At 43.9% G+C, this 17,088-nt stretch overlaps 1 protein-coding gene across 1 annotated transcript in view; it reads left to right on the top strand.

Annotated features, from left to right (window-relative positions):
* The first annotated feature begins 5,925 nt into the window (after positions 1–5,925).
* LOC142388281 (nuclear factor NF-kappa-B p100 subunit-like) overlaps positions 5,926–17,088 on the top strand; it is a 35,422-nt gene continuing 24,259 nt past the window's right edge. Inside the window, exons 1-3 of the mRNA XM_075473363.1 lie at positions 5,926–6,011; positions 6,873–6,974; positions 13,921–13,957. Coding sequence (XP_075329478.1) covers positions 6,958–6,974; positions 13,921–13,957 — 54 coding nt within the window. The 5' untranslated portion in view covers positions 5,926–6,011; positions 6,873–6,957. The remainder of the gene's footprint in view (positions 6,012–6,872; positions 6,975–13,920; positions 13,958–17,088) is intronic.

Here is a 17,088-nt window from a genome sequence, read left to right as displayed (position 1 = left end):
TTTTGTGTACTTTCGTTTATTATTCATTTCTCAATCATACGTTTGTAAATTTCTTCTTTAATGCAGCTCCTGGTTTCACCTTTTGGTCAACTTTTAGCTTTAAATCCTTTCGGTTTCAGCCTTAATAAGCAGGTTATACTGGGGTAGTACACCTGGGGTAAAACCTTCGTTTGGACGGCGAGCAGCCATCGGTTTTTGTCATTGATTAATCTGCAGTTTGTCTGGTTTTTAAATTTACTTCAGAAGTTTGTTCGACTAAAACTTCAAACTGTTCAGCTTGAAATTAAAGAATAAATGCAGCAGAAATTTTTCTCGGGAGCCAAAATCTTTGCTTTCTATTAGAAATGATTAAATTATTTTTCAGTTTTAAAACTTCTCCCTACTTAAAGTATCCAATTAAAATCAGTTGTGGTGTTTAGATGTTTAAGAACTAATTGTTTTTATGGGACTTTTGTTCATTAATATTTTAGAGTTAGACTGTGTTCGAAACCGCCTACTTCTCCTACTACTCCCACTACTCCTACTAACTTTAACTTTTTTTAAGTTCCCGGATGCATACTAGATTCTCCGAAATGTTGGGTATGCATCATGAGGTTACTACTCATACTCAAACTACCCAAGATGCAACGTAACGTGACGTCGCAGATCGTCATTTCCTGTCAAAACGGCAGTTTCAAGCTAGCTACAACGAGGGCAGGTTCACTTCCTGTTTTCAAAACAAAAGCACCAATTGTATGGTAATGGCTTTCCCTATGATAAAAGGCAACGGGTATCAACATTTGAAACATTTTCAGGAGAGAAAGTAGTCGTTTAGATCCCCAACGTGTTGAAAACCTGACAAAATACCGGCTGTTTACAATTTTGTTCCCACGAATTCGGCGCTACTAAAGCTAGCCGCAGTGAGCTAACGCACTTCCTGTTATTTTCACAAAATAAAATACCTGTTGCCTTTTATCATAGGGAAAGCCATTACCATACAATTGGTGCTTTTGTTTTGAAAACAGGAAGTGAACCTACCCTCGTTGTAGCTAGCTTGAAACTGCCGTTTTGACAGGAAATGACGATCGGCGACGTCACGTTACGTTGCATCTTGGGTAGTTTGAGTATGAGTAGTAACCTCATGATGCATACCCAACATTTAGGAGAATCTAGTATGCATCCAGGAACTTAAAAAAAGTTAAAGTTAGTAGGAGTAGTAGGCGGTTTCGAACATAGTCACTGAAAACGTTTAAAAACACAGGAGAAGAACTAAGTGAGAAGAAAACATTTGTTTCTGAAACGGGTTAAAAATCTGTTTTTGCTTTTAAAGCAACAGCTGTTTATTTTATATTTGTACACTTTCAGCTGCAGAATCACAACTTATATTTAGTCTTTTTTTTTTTTAGTCTTCAAATATGAGCTGAAAACCAAAAACTCAAGAGTTGCCTAAATTAACCAAAAACAATCTGCAGATTAATCGAGTGAAATCAGTCACAGCTTTCAAAGTATGCAACAGGTGGAGCTGCAGCGCCCCCTGCTGGCGCCTTAAACTGCAGCAGCAGGTGAAGTTAACTGGTGAAAGCAGAGCTTAGAGATGATTATTTTCTGTCTGTAGACACTCTCATTTTATTTGGGGATAAAAAATAAGTAAATGAAAGAAACAACTGCACACAAACCAGGACTTGGGAACTCCACCGTAAACAATTACAGTTCAAACGAGGAGTCTGTACCTGTGGGAAGAAGCCGACATTTAAAATTGTCATTGAAGACTACATAGCCGGGGAGCCAAAGTCTCAAAAATGGGTTGAACCTGACATGGTCTGCCATACTTTTTATTTGTGGTTTTTTTTTATGTTCACTTTGACCCTAAAGGCTCTAGCATGGTTGCCGCGTCTGCTAGCGCGAGCGGTGTTGATGACGTCACGATTTCGTGCCCGCCATGTATAGTGGCGCAAGTCGATGCGCCAGTCGTTGCAATTTTCTCCGTCACAGATGTGGCGCTGCTACGTTAAGGTTACCGATACTGTACAACCACGAAAGTGGAGAAGAAAACAATGACGCTGTCCAGAGCAGGAATACTGTAATTAGTAGCCCCTTTCACACTGAGACCCGCTACCTTAGCGGGTCCAAATTGCCACTTCGTCCCGCGTCGAGCAATGTGAACGCTCGGCGTGTTGGTGACCCGTGTCGCCTGAAGCCGAGTTCAGGGGGCGTGGCCTAGTGGCAGAGCGTCACACGAAACATATAAAATGCTGGGCGTGTACAATGACGTATGCACAAGCGTCGGAGGTAGGGTTAAATACACCTGTCTGCATCAAATTTTTCAAACAAACGATGGCGGGACACCTTGAGGACTCGTTTTTGCAATTGTATATGCAGTTCATATACCTGTCGCTGTTGTTCTGAATCAGCTCCATTCTGTCTTTTAAACTCCTCACGCCACGCCCACGTCTGACCCGCGTCAATTGCGTTCACACCAAACTCGGCTCGGCAAAAAGACTAGGGTCCGACGCGGGTCGAAAGGCGAGTCGAGTTGACGCAGCAGCCCGGGTCGGCAGTGTGAGCGGACACGCTAAATTCGCGGATTAAACGCGGGTTCTTCCTCAGTGTGAAAGGGGCTAATGATACTGCTGCAGTATTCGGATCATTTTATTTTTTTAATTCAGTTAATAGAGGTGAAGATCTGAAGCCCCCGGCATCAACAGAGTCTCTGCCCTCTTCTTTGCCTTCACGTATCTGTCCCGTAGCTTCTTCCACACATTCTTACAGAAGTCTCCCTCTTTCCCCAAAGTTCTGCCCATCTCTGTGCACCAGTTTGGGGAGTTTACGTGCTCCCTGTGCTGCTTCACTGCAGTTTCGTACAGCTGCTGTACAAACGCACCTCCTGACTGAGCCGGTCTCACATCGGTCCATCCGGTCTGTCGTTGTTGGCGCCGCCAAGTTACAGAAATCGACTGGTGCACGACACCGCGCTGCGCCGTCTTTTCAAGGGAAGCGCCATGCCTGATATGTCATGGTCCGCCACCGCCGTGACAGACGCATCAACTGTAAATCCGGCTTAAGAAGCAATAATCAGAGGGTCTGGCGGGAAAAAAAAATGGTGGCCATTTTAGTGTATGTACCCTTCATTTTTTGAGAGAAAATGTTGGAAAATTACAATTTTCCACAAATCCTCAGTGGGTTGGGTAAGCTGTCAATAAATGCATTTCTTCCCCCAAATTATGACATCAGTCAACAACTATCGCCAACTAGGCCCAGCAGTGAAATCATCACAGATCCAATGATTTTGGTTGGATTTTTCTGTGGAATGAGTTTACTGTTTGGTGAACAGAACGGCATGTTGACTGATGTCATAATTTGGGGGAATAATTGATTGCCAATGAAGTAAAGATGAAAATATTGGAAAAAAGTGAAAAAAAACCCGCCTGATTTCTTTGCATTAAATTGAGCCAAAATCATGTAGAAATGTATTTTAAGAGTTATAATTTCATTGGATGTTGTCTCCACATGTGTTCTGTGCATCTGGAATGCATTTATTGACAAAAGTAGGAAGTAAAAAAGTCATTTAGGATAACAGTCTTATTTGCGACGGATCTGGTGTTGATGAGAGCCATGCGAACCAAACGCCGATCCGTCTGTTGGGAGGCCCGGTTAAACTTGCTAACTTTCTCTCATGAAGCTGTGCTGTGACCGTGAGCTGACCGGTCCGTTTTCTTAGTTATTCAGGCAATAAAAGTCCAGTCCTGAAGCTGAAAGAGTGTTGGTCCTTCTTCTAAAAACGCAACACAACGCAGACAACGGCAGGCGGCAGCAGGCAGTGATATGAAGGGAGAGAAAATAGGGCCAAGCGATTGTGAGCTCTGACTTTTTCCTGGAGAACCATTTTGTGATGCAAATGTATTACTCTGTTGAACGCATATTGTTCTGAGAAGCAAAACGCTTTATTTTTTAAACCCCAGCCAACTAGCCGGACTACCTTCATCAACACCAAAACGAGGCTGGAACTCTGCTCACAGGACGCAGCAGGGGGTAAGAAGATGTTCAGAAATGATGCTGCTGATATGGGATGTTACACAGCTTCATGTCAGAAGAGGCGGATCTGGTTGTTGATGAGAGCCATGCGAACCAAACGCCGATCCGTCTGTTGGCTGTTTTGGCTGTTGCTTGTCAACTGACCAGGTAGACGCCACAGGTAAGAGGGTACAGACGGTGGCTTTGTCTGATCGGTGTCCTGAATCTGTATTATGTCCACAGAATCTCGTATTTTCAAGAGACTCAGGGATCATACATCAGTAGTGATGAAAACGATAAAAAACATGACAATACACAAAAAAAGGTAGCAGAGGTAGACGGCGCCATTTTCTAGAATATTCTCATAATTTCTAAGTGTTGTTGACACATTTGAAATGAAGCTCAACTGGGATTCTAAATCCTTTTCCTTTTCCTTTCTTAGTCTGTTTTCTGATCTTTTAACATTATATTTAGCAGTGATAATAATGACAATAATAAAATGTATTAAATATAATTCATTAAGACTTCATTCAAAATCTATCAACAATATTTAGGAAATGCTGAGAACATACGATTAATAAGAAATAAAAAGAATAAAATTAAAGATAAAATATAAGTAAAAACCATTCAGAAATAAATATGTGGACAAAAAATAGATTCTGATCTTTTAACATAATTTTTAGCAGTGATAATAATGACAATAATACAATGAAAATGTATTAAATATAATTAAGACTATTCATTTAAAATCTATCAACAATATTTAGGAAATGCTGAGAACAGAAACAAGATTGATAAGAAATAAAAAGAATAAAGATAAAATATAAGTAAAAAACATTCAGAAATAAATATGTGGACAAAAAAATAGATGTAAAAATAAATGGATGAATGATTAAAAAATTGAATTTAAAAGTAAGTAAATACGTAAATTAACACATTTTAATACCTTAACTATTTATTTTATTGAGTGTATTTCTCCTTGTATTTGTTATTTATTAGATGTTATCACTTATAATTATTTATTTCTCTCACTGAGTGGGCGGAACTTGTCTCCTCATTCCACCAATCAGCGCGCTCCATTTGCCACGTGGCTCCGGAATTCCCCTCGAACTTCGGGGGTTTCCGACCCGACTGACAGGCTGCGGTCACCATGACAACGGAGCAGGAGACTCGTCAGGCGGGCGGTGTAGAGCGGGAAAAAGACTTCCGGTGAGGCGAAAATAAAAGCCTTCTGTTCTCAGAAACGGGACTGAATTCTGTTCAGACGGTTTGTTTAAATAAAGATGTTTGAAATATAAAAATGAATAAATTCTAAACAAATAAAGATCAAATGAACAGTTTAAGGTTCTGACTTCATAGGAGCTGCTTTTGTTGTGTATTTACATCTAGTTTTATTTCATTTTTACCTTTATTGTTAAATGTACAAATTGTTTTTATTTAGTTTACTGATGTTTATTATTATTATTATTATTATTTATCCTACTTTTCAGACTGTAGATTTGTATATAGCTAATGTTTATTTCTCTGATGTTTATTCTATACTGTAGATTTGTTTATAGCTGATGTTTATTTCTATTGTATTATATTTGCTTGTTTTTCCTTTAATTTTACATATTTGCAGCAAAATAATTTCCGAAATTGGGATGAATAAAGTACTTATCTATCTATCTATCTATCTATCTATCTATCTATCTATCTATCTATATTCAAATCTATAAAGGATTGTTTTATTCTTTTCATTAAAAAAAAGTGTGTGTGTGTGTGTGGAGGGGGGGGGGGCTGTGAAATAAAACACAAACTATTTAAAGTTTGAAAAATGATCAATATTTCCACGTTACTCACGTTTTAAATCAGTTTTTTTTCCAACTGAAAAGAAAAAAACTGATTTAAAAGGCTTTACTTTGAAAAGCCTGAACCGGAAGTGTCGTCTGTCCGTCGGACTTTATTTTGACGGTTGGTCCAGTTCGGAGTTCTCGGAGCCTGAAGTCGGACGGAGGAGTTTAAACGGAGGCAGTTCGCAGGTAAAAACTCACCTTTTCTCACCTCTGCGGGACCCCCGGGGACAGAAACCCCCGAAACGATTTCAAACTAAAAAACATTTCTGTGGAGTTTAATTAAATTCGGATTAAAACCCGAACCGAGGAGTGAAAACAGACCGAAGGTGAGCCGAACTGCGTTTCTGGTGACGGAAAAGCACGAGTTGAAGCAGATGAAGGTAAAACAGAAGCAGATGGAAGTCCTGTTGTTGTGTAACAGCAAACTCACTGAGGCTCTTTAACCCTTTAATTGTGCTCTCTGTTGTTCCCTGCAGATAAAATGTGTGTAACCACACAGCTGTGCGGGTTAAAAACCTCTTTAAAGAATAAAATGTGAATAATGGACCTCAGCTTTGGTGGTTACATCATCAACATGAGATCAAAATCAGGGTTTTATCCTGATGTCACAGTTTTTCCTCAGCGTTGGTGACTGTCTGAGAATCAGGACTACAGTGGTCCAGAGGGACAAAACACTGTCAAAAATGTCAGAAAACTATGTTTTTATTTTAGTTTGAAACAATGTTATTTCCGTTTGGCCCTTCAGGGCCTCCATAGCGGGCTCTAAATGTTGTAAAAAAAAACAACTTAAAATGTAACTGTCAGAACCCCTGACAACAGGCTAACAGTTTCCCTTCACTTCCAGTCTTTGTGCTAAGCTATGCTAACTGAGATGGTACCTCGGGCCGTGGCGGACGTTCCTCTAACGGCTGTTTGGTGGTTTTTCTGCCCGAATAGAAATCCAGGATTGTCCCCGAATAATTATCGAACAGGAGGAGGAGGCGGGTGGAAATTCCCTCCTCTGAGCTCAGATGTGGCGCTCGCTAACTCTCAGTCTGTCGTCTGCAGGAAAATCCCTGAAGGAGGAAGAACGCATCCACCTCCACCTGCAGGCAGCCGAGCCTTCATCAGCACCACCTCCTCTTCCTCAGTCATGGCTGGAGCTCTGAGGTACGTGATGAAGCTCGCTGAGGCTGCGAGGATGTTCGTGGATGTTTGAGGCTGCTCGTGGATGTTTGAGGCTGCGAGGATGTTCGTGGATGTTTGAGGCTGCGAGGATGTTCGTGGATGTTCGTGGATGTTTGAGGCTGCGAGGATGTTCGTGGATGTTCGTGGATGTTTGAGGCTGCGAGGATGTTCGTGGATGTTCGTGGATGTTCGTGGATGTTTGAGGCTGCGAGGATGTTCGTGGATGTTCGTGGATGTTTGAGGCTGCGAGGATGTTTGAGGATGTTCGTGGAAGTTCGTGGATGTTTGTGGATGTTCGTGGATGTTTCTTGGATGTTTGTGGATGTTTGTGGATGTTCCTGGATGATGTTTGTGGATGTTTGTGGATGTTCGTGGATGTTTGAGGCTGCGAGGATGTTTGAGGATGTTTGAGGATGTTCGTGGAAGTTCGTGGATGTTCGTGGATGTTTCTTGGATGTTTGTGGATGTTTGTGGATGTTCCTGGATGATGTTTGTGGATGTTCATGGATGTTCGTGGATGTTGTTTGTGGATGTTCGTGGATGTTCCTGGATGATGTTTGTGGATGTTTCTTGGATGTTTGTGGATGTTTGTGGATGTTTGTAGATGTTTGTGGATGTTCCTGGATGTTCCTGGATGATGTTTGTGGATGTTTCTTGGATGTTTGTGGATGTTTGTGGATGTTTGTAGATGTTTGTGGATGTTCCTGGATGTTCCTGGATGATGTTTGTGGATGTTCGTGGAAGTTCTGTTCGTGGAAGTTCGTGGATGTTCGTGGAAGTTCGTGGAAGTTCGTGGAAGTTCGTGGATGTTCGTGGATGTTCGTGGAAGTTCGTAGATGTTCGTGGATGTTTGTGGATGATGTTCGTGGATGTTCGTGGAAGTTCGTGGATGTTTGTGGATTTTGTGGAAGCTCTGTTCGTGGAAGTTCGTGGATGTTTGTGGATGATGTTCGTGGATGTTTGTGGATGTTCTCTTCGTGGATGTTCGTGGATGTTCGTGGATGTTCGTGGAAGTTCGTGGATGTTTGTGGATGTTTGTGGATGTTTGTGGAAGTTCGTGGATGTTCGTGGATGTTTGTGGATGATGTTTGTGGAAGTTCATGGATGTTCGTGGAAGTTCTTAGATGTTCGTGGAAGTTCCTAGATGTTCGTGGATGTTCGTGGATGTTCGTAGCCTAGATATCTAGACGCCCCTAGTGACCGCAAATTGAATTTGCTCCGGGGCTAGTCTAGTCACTTGTGGTCGTTTTGCGAGGCTGCAAATCGAGGCCAATCAAATCGTGAGGAGCGGGGTCGGGGGCAGGGCTACCTAGTGACGACAGAGGTGCGACGTTTCAGTGTGTAGTTCCAGAGAGAGGTAAACAATGGCTGCGCCCAGCGAACAGTCTTTCGATTTGGCTTTGGCAGCGACTCTAGAAAATTTAGATATATAGTTTTCTTTACGAGACAAACAGATAACTGCAGTTAAGTTTTTTTTTTTTAAAAAGGACGTTTTCGGAGTTTTGCCCACCGGGTACGGTAAAAGTTTAATTTACCAGCTTGCTCCGTTGGTCCGTCGCGCTGACTACCTAATCCTTCTTCATCGCTCTGATTGGTTGTCGTGGATGTTCGTGGATGTTCGTGGATGTTCGTGGATTTTCGTGGAAGTTCGTGGATGTTTGTGGATGTTCGTGGAGCTGCAGGAGTTGGGATTTAAACTCTGTTTCCTCATTTGTCTGAAACAAATGTTTGCAGATCAGGTCACATGACCCAGATATCAGATAACTTTGTTCCAGCCTTCCCAGTTCTCCCAGTCAGAGCCACAGATCGGCATCTGATAATCAGCTGATATCAGGATTAAAAACTCAAAGCTGCCGTCAGTGTTCAGCAGAATCAGAGTAACGGTCTGTTCCCTCATCGCGGCGCTCTGAGGGCATCAGAACCGACTCTCTGACCGAACCGGGCCAGATTTAACTGGTTTAAAGAGCTTCTGTCCTTCAGACGGCCCGTTAAAAGAGATGGAACCTGGTTTAAAGAGCTTCTCTGTAATCATACTCCAGCTGGGAGTCGGAGTGGAGTAAATACTAAAAAAGGATACAAAACAAGATACAAGAATAAACATCTGACTCAGATTTCAGATTTTCAGGGTGCTGCAGCTTCACATGATGTCAGAATGATGTTTTCGTTTAAAGCTTTACTGTAAACCTTTACAAAATGCTAATATTCCAGCAGCTGGGCCAGAAGAATACTGTAAAATAATAGAAAAACCTTTAACTGTAACAATACAGTATATGTATAATAAGAATACAGTTTATAACTGTGTAACAACAATTAGATTACCTATTAATACAATAATAATATTAACTTTATTTAAATAGCAGCTTTTAAAAACAGTATAAAGAGCTTTGACAGACCAGGTGGAGGAAAGTGTGATCAGCTACAAGTTAAACATCAGACAAGGTGCCGCTCAGCAGAATATTAAAATCAATTCTAAAATGAACAGGGAGGCAGGATTGGGCTGATGTGGAATTATCTGTTAGAATCGGTGAGACTCTGGAGACAGGAGAAGGATTTTTGGGTTAGAGTCAGAGAGGATTGAGATACAGTAACCTGGAGGGGTGAAGCGGTGGGTTCATCTTTTTGGAGATTGTTCTTAAATGATGAAAGCACGATTGGACAACCTTTTTACGTTGGTTCCTGGTCATCCCTGGACACTCTTGATCCCTCCTGGACACTCTTGAATCCCTCCTGGTCATTCCTGGACACTCTTGAATCCCTCCTGGTCATTCCTGGACACTCTTGATCCCTCCTGGTCATTCCTGGACACTCTTGATCCTCCCTGGACACTCTTGAATCCCTCCTGGTCATTCCTGGACACTCTTGATATTCCCTGGACACTCTTGATCCCTCCTGGTCATTCCTGGACACTCTTGATCCTCCCTGGACAACTCTTGATCCTCCCTGGACACTCTTGATCCCTCCTGGTCATTCCTGGACACTCTTGATCCTCCCTGGACAACTCTTGAATCCCTCCTGGTCATTCCTGGACACTCTTGATATTCCCTGGACACTCTTGAATCCCTCCTGGTCATTCCTGGACACTCTTGATCCTCCCTGGACACTCTTGATCCCTCCTGGTCATTCCTGGACACTCTTGATATTCCCTGGACACTCTTGAATCCCTCCTGGTCATTCCTGGACACTCTTGATCCTCCCTGGACAGTCTTGATATTCCCTGGACACTCTTGAATCCCTCCTGGTCATTCCTGGACACTCTTGATCCTCCCTGGACACTCTTGATCCCTCCTGGTCATTCCTGGACACTCTTGATCCTCCCTGGACACTCTTGATCCCTCCTGGTCATTCCTGGACACTCTTGATCCCTCCTGGTCATTCCTGGACACTCTTGATCCCTCCTGGACACTCTTTAATCCCTCCTGGTCATTCCTGGACACTCTTGATATTCCCTGGACACTCTTGAATCCCTCCTGGTCATTCCTGGACACTCTTGATCCTCCCTGGACACTCTTGATCCCTCCTGGTCATTCCTGGACACTCTTGATATTCCCTGGACACTCTTGAATCCCTCCTGGTCATTCCTGGACACTCTTGATCCTCCCTGGACAGTCTTGAATCCCTCCTGGTCATCCCTGGACACTCTTGATCCTCCCTGGACACTCTTGAATCCCTCCTGGTCATCCCTGGACACTCTTGGTCCCTCCTGGTCATTCCTGGACACTCTTGATCCTCCCTGGACACTCTTGAATCCCTCCTGGTCATTCCTGGACACTCTTGATATTCCCTGGACACTCTTGATCCCTCCTGGTCATTCCTGGACACTCTTGATCCTCCCTGGACAACTCTTGATCCTCCCTGGACACTCTTGATCCCTCCTGGTCATTCCTGGACACTCTTGATCCTCCCTGGACAACTCTTGAATCCCTCCTGGTCATTCCTGGACACTCTTGATATTCCCTGGACACTCTTGAATCCATCCTGGTCATTCCTGGACACTCTTGATCCTCCCTGGACACTCTTGATCCCTCCTGGTCATTCCTGGACACTCTTGATCCCTCCTGGTCATCCCTGGACACTCTTGAATCCATCCTGGTCATCCCTGGACACTCTTGATACTCCCTGGACACTCTTGAATCCCTCCTGGTCATCCCTGGACACTCTTGATACTCCCTGGACACTCTTGATCCTCCCTGGACAGTCTTGAATCCCTCCTGGTCATCCCTGGACACTCTTGATCCTCCCTGGACAGTCTTGAATCCCTCCTGGTCATCCCTGGACACTCTTGATCCTCCCTGGACACTCTTGAATCCCTCCTGGTCATCCTTGGACACTCTTGATCCCTCCTGGTCATTCCTGGACACTCTTGATCCTCCCTGGACACTCTTGAATCCCTCCTGGTCATTCCTGGACACTCTTGATATTCCCTGGACACTCTTGATCCCTCCTGGTCATTCCTGGACACTCTTGATCTTCCCTGGACACTCTTGATCCTCCCTGGACAACTCTTGATCCTCCCTGGACACTCTTGATCCCTCCTGGTCATTCCTGGACACTCTTGATCCTCCCTGGACAACTCTTGAATCCCTCCTGGTCATTCCTGGACACTCTTGATATTCCCTGGACACTCTTGAATCCCTCCTGGTCATTCCTGGACACTCTTGATCCTCCCTGGACACTCTTGATCCCTCCTGGTCATTCCTGGACACTCTTGATCCCTCCTGGTCATCCCTGGACACTCTTGATACTCCCTGGACAGTCTTGAATCCCTCCTGGTCATCCCTGGACACTCTTGATCCTCCCTGGACACTCTTGATCCCTCCTGGACACTCTTGATACTTCCTGGACACTCTTGAATCCATCCTGGTCAGCCCTGGACACTCTTGATACTCCCTGGACACTCTTGATCCTCCCTGGACACTCTTGATCCCTCCTGGTCATCCCTGGACACTCTTGATCCCTCCTGGTCATTCCTGGACACTCTTGATCCTCCCTGGACACTCTTGATCCCTCCTGGTCATTCCTGGACACTCTTGATCCTCCCTGGACACTCTTGAATCCCTCCTGGTCATCCCTGGACACTCTTGATCCCTCCTGGTCATCCCTGGACACTCTTGGTCCCTCCTGAACACTCTTGATCCCTCCTGAACACTCTTCTTCCTTCTTGGTCCTTTCTGGACATCCTTGGACACTCTTGGTCCTTCCTGTACTTCCAGCTGCTGCTGATGAAAACTTCTGTGTTTGGTGAGAAATAAAGTAAATTATGGAAAACCAGAATAAAATGTATTTGTGAATCTTTTGGCCAATCAGAGCAGAGATCTGCCGTCACCTGTCCTGACAGCAGCCGCCTCACACCTGGCAGCTCACCTCCTGGGGTTTACGTTTGTGCGTAGCGGCGTCGGTAACCCATGACGACGTGTTCTGGTTAACATGTTTCCCAGGAACAGCAGAATGAAACCACCTCTGTGGATTCCTGCCGACTTCCCCCTGTCTCTCGTACTCCACCTGCTGTGGTTTTTATGTTAATGAGGCCCTCTGCCTCCTGCTCCCATTGGCCGGTGGCGCCGTGGGGGCCGTCCAGCCGCCCAGGGGGAACGGCGCCTTGCATCAGATCTGAGTCAGAGCGCGAAGTGAGGGAGGAGACAGGAAGTCAGAAACCACCAGAAACACAAAATGAGTAAAGAAGAAGTGAAGAAGTCAGAGTTGGTCTGAGCTGGGTTAGATTCTGCTGCACGGCGCCGCTCACAGCTTCGCCACGGACGCCGCCGCAGGTACACACTTTTGTCAGGCTCTGATCCGGTTCTTCTGTATCACGTCTTCATCGTCCAGGCGACTTTATCTGGAACATTTCCCCTGAATGATCTAAGCTGTAAATCATGATCTGAGGAGCCTGCAGACGCAGCCGTTTCCCTTCTGATTCACCTGGATTCTCCTGGATTCACCTGGATTCTCCTGGATTCACCACCTGAGTCTGCATATTTCAGCTCTGTTTGAGCATCAGGGTGTTTCAGCTGGAACCAGCCGCCCTCGGACCCTCCCCCCCAGGTGCTGTTTGGGTCTCCCATGTTAGTCAGACTGTAAAGTTCTGGGTGCAGTTGCAGTGTTTGGCCTGTAGGGGCAGTGTGAGCCTGTCTCTTTAATGGAAATGTACCCACAACAGCAGCTAAAGTGCTGGCTTCAGACCCTGCTGAGGGTTCTGTTTGAGTCCAGATGATGCCACTGGGACTTTTCCACCTTTAACTGGAAGTTCTGGAAGTTTTCCAGGTTCTTCTGCTTCATTTTTATTCTTTAACTCTGAATTTGATCCCTTTAGTCTGTTTTTGTCTGTATTTTTGTTTGCATCTTGAACTGTTTTCAGTCCATGTTTGTGTTTCTTTCCGTTCTTAATCATTTTTCTGCGTTTTATATTCAGTCTTTTCTTCATTATCATTTTTCTGCGTATATATTCAGTCTTTTAAAGTCCTGAAAGTATTTTATCTGCACTCTTCACTTTTAAATTAATTAATGATTATTTTTAATGTTTTTTTTATTGTTTCTACAATTTTTTTATTTTTTTTTTTATTTTTAAATTTAAATTTTTTTTAAATTAATTAATTAATTGATTTAATGATTTTTATTGCCTTCTTGGGCTTTTATGTAGCTGTACAGCACTTTGAATTGCCTTGCCTTTTCTTCGCTCTGAATGGTTCACTTTCAGCCTGCCCAGCTCAGCCCCACCCCCCCCGACGCTGCTCTGGGATTCTGGGGGTTTTCCTCAGCTCGGCCACTTCCAGGAAGTGACTGAGAGCCGGAGGGAGGGGGGGGCGGCTCAGAGGCAAAGTGAAACTGCTGCAGCTGCTGTGTTTGTTGTGATTTTCATTCGAGGAGCTTTAGAGTCGCTCGGAGGAAACCTGAGTGTGTGTCGGTCTCTGACAGTTTGTGTGTTTTTCTGCAGGATGACGGAGGCCCAGTTCATCAACTACGACAGCGACGTGAGTCTCTTTCTCTTCCTGTTCTTCCTGCACTGCAAAAAATCTAAACCTTACCAAGTATATTTGTCTCATTGAGTATCTCACTACACTTAATTAGACACAACTGCCTAACAAGCACCATTTCAGCCAGATATAGGGACTTGTTTTAATACAATACATCCTGAATATCTTGTTAAGTGAAAACGTCTTGTTTTGAGTCATATTTCACATAAAACAAGCTCTTTTTTTCATTTGAAGAGGTTTTTAAGCTAATTTCAAGATCATTTTGAACTCAAAAGTCCCAAATATCACATCTTATTTCAAGAAATCTTGACAAGCCGATTTTCACTAGTTCCATTGGCCGATTTTTTTTTTTTTTTTTTTTTTTATTTTTTTTTGCTTATTTCAAGCAAAAACGTCTTTTATTTGTTGTTTTTTTTAACTTATTTTTGGAGGGGCATTTTTTTCCAGTGTGTTTAACTGTGTTTAACTGTGCAATCAGCTGTAAATTAACTGTGCAATCAGCTGTAAATTAACTGTGCAATCAGCTGTAAATTAACTGTGCAATCAGCTGTAAATTAACTGTGCAATCAGCTGTAAATTAACTGTGCAATCAGCTGTAAATTAACTGTGCAATCAGCTGTAAATTAACTGTGCAATCAGCTGTAAATTAACTGAAATCAGCTGTAAATGAACTGAAATCAGCTGTAATCTCACCACAAACACTCCCTGAACAGGTGCATCCAAACATCTGCAGCCAGATGTGCGTCACTCACCGGGTTTTATCTTTAAAAGTCACACACCAGCTTCTGAAAACGAACCGACGAGCGGTTCAAGCTTCACTCGACTGTAAAAACCACAGAAAGCTGCACGATGTGTTCGATCCAAGCGCGTTCAGGGTCAGGGTTACACATTTAGGTTTGAGACTTCTGCAGCCGTGTGAAAACTGAAGCTTTTTATGGTTTTAAAGGGACAGTTCGCCTCTTTAAAGGGACAGTTCTCCTCTTCTGACATGAAGCTGTGTAACATCCCATATCAGCAGCATCATTTCTGAACATCTTCTTACCCCCTGCTGCGTCCTGTGAGCAGAGTTCCAGCCTCGTTTTGGTGTTGATGAAGGTAGTCCGGCTAGTTGGCTGGGGTTTAAAAAATTTTGCTTCTCAAAACTACGGAAGCCCAGAGGACGTGCTACGTATAAACTTTCTTTTGATGGTTTTCTGGAGATAACGAGTTAATTTACCGATAGTTTTTGAGGCCACTTTTTCTCCCCAGTCCGCCCCTGTCTATATGTGTCTATATGTGTTTATATGTATTTCTGTCAGAGTTTTTTACCCATTTTACCCGCTTTCATTGAAAACTGAATAAAGTCGCCTATGAATCAAACATGGAGCGTTTGTGAAAATGCACAAAGCAAATCCGGCTGGTGTGACGAGCATTTCATTTTCTCCAGATAACGAGTTATTTATCTTGAGAAAGCGATAACGGCATCATTGGGTAACCATGGAGACGGCCTGGTCCCCTCAGCTGGTCACTGAGGTGTAAACGCCTGCTGAGCTGCAGGCGAGCCGGCCGTCTGCTTAAAGGACGCGGGCTGATATGAAAGTTATCTCTACAAGACAAACAAACTGCGATCACATATAAACATATAAAAACACATATAAACACATATAAACACATATAAACACATATAAACAGGGGCGGACTGGGGAGAAAAAGTGGCCTCGAAAACCATTGGTAAATTAACTCGTTATCTCCAGAAAACCATCAATAAAAAGTTTATACGTACCACGTCCGCTCTGGGCTTCCGTACAAAACAATATGCGTTCAACAGAGTAATACATTTGCATCACAAAATGGTTCTCCAGGAAAAAGTCAGACCTCACAATCTCTTGGCCCTATTTTCTCTCCCTTCGTATCACTGCCTGCTGCCGCCTGCCGACAGCCGCGCCTGTTACGGTGTTTGCTGCTCGGTCTGCACAGCAGGCAGTGATACGAAGGGAGAGAAAATAGGGCCAAGAGATTGTGAGCTCTGACTTTTTCCTTCATCAACACCAAAACGAGGCTGGAACTCTGCTCACAGGACGCAGCAGGGGGTAAGAAGATGTTCAGAAATGATGTTGCTGATATGGGATGTTACACAGCTTCATGTCAAAAGAGGCGAACTGTCCCTTTAAAGAGGCGAACTGTCCCTTTAAAGAGGCGAAGTGTCCCTTTAAAGCGGCGAACTGTCCCTTTAAAGAGGCGAACTGTCCCTTTAAAGAGGGGAACTATCCCTTTAAAGAGGGGAACTGTCCCTTTAAAGAGGGGAACTGTCCCTTTAAAGAGGCGAACTGTCCCTTTAAAGCGGCGAACTGTCCCTTTAAAGAGGCGAAGTGTCCCTTTAAAGAGGCGAACTGTCCCTTTAAAGAGGGGAACTATCCCTTTAAAGAGGCGAACTGTCCCTTTAAAGAGGGGAACTATCCCTTTAAAGAGGGGAACTGTCCCTTTAAAGAGGGGAACTGTCCCTTTAAAGAGGCGAACTGTCCCTTTAAAGAGGCGAAGTGTCCCTTTAAAGAGGAGAACTGTCCCTTTAAAGCGGGGAACTGTCCCTTTAAAGAGGCGAACTGTCCCTTTAAAGCGGGGAACTGTCCCTTTAAAGAGGCGAAGTGTCCTTTTAAAGAGGCGAACTGTCCCTTTAAAGCGGCGAACTGTCCCTTTAAAGAGGCGAACTGTCCCTTTAAAGAGGGGAACTATCCCTTTAAAGAGGGGAACTGTCCCTTTAAAGAGGGGAACTGTCCCTTTAAAGAGGCGAACTGTCCCTTTAAAGAGGCGAAGTGTCCCTTTAAAGAGGAGAACTGTCCCTTTAAAGCGGGGAACTGTCCCTTTAAAGAGGCGAACTGTCCCTTTAAAGAGGGGAACTGTCCCTTTAAAGAGGCGAACTGTCCCTTTAAAGCGGGGAACTGTCCCTTTAAAGAGGCGAACTGTCCCTTTAAAGCGGGGAACTGTCCCTTTAAAGAGGCGAACTGTCCCTTTAAAGAGGCCAACTGTCCCTTTAAAGAGGCGAACTGTCCCTTTAAAGAGGCCAACTGTCCCTTTAAAGAGGCGAACTGTCCCTTTAAAGCGGGGAACTGTCCCTTTAAAGAGGCGAACTGTCCCTTTAAAGAGGTGAACTG

This window comes from Odontesthes bonariensis, chromosome 2 (assembly GCF_027942865.1).
Source record: "Odontesthes bonariensis isolate fOdoBon6 chromosome 2, fOdoBon6.hap1, whole genome shotgun sequence".
In the NCBI taxonomy this organism is placed as follows: Eukaryota; Metazoa; Chordata; class Actinopteri; order Atheriniformes; family Atherinopsidae; genus Odontesthes; species Odontesthes bonariensis.
Note: the sequence above shows the minus strand (reverse complement) of the source record. Positions and strands in the feature narration are given on the sequence as shown.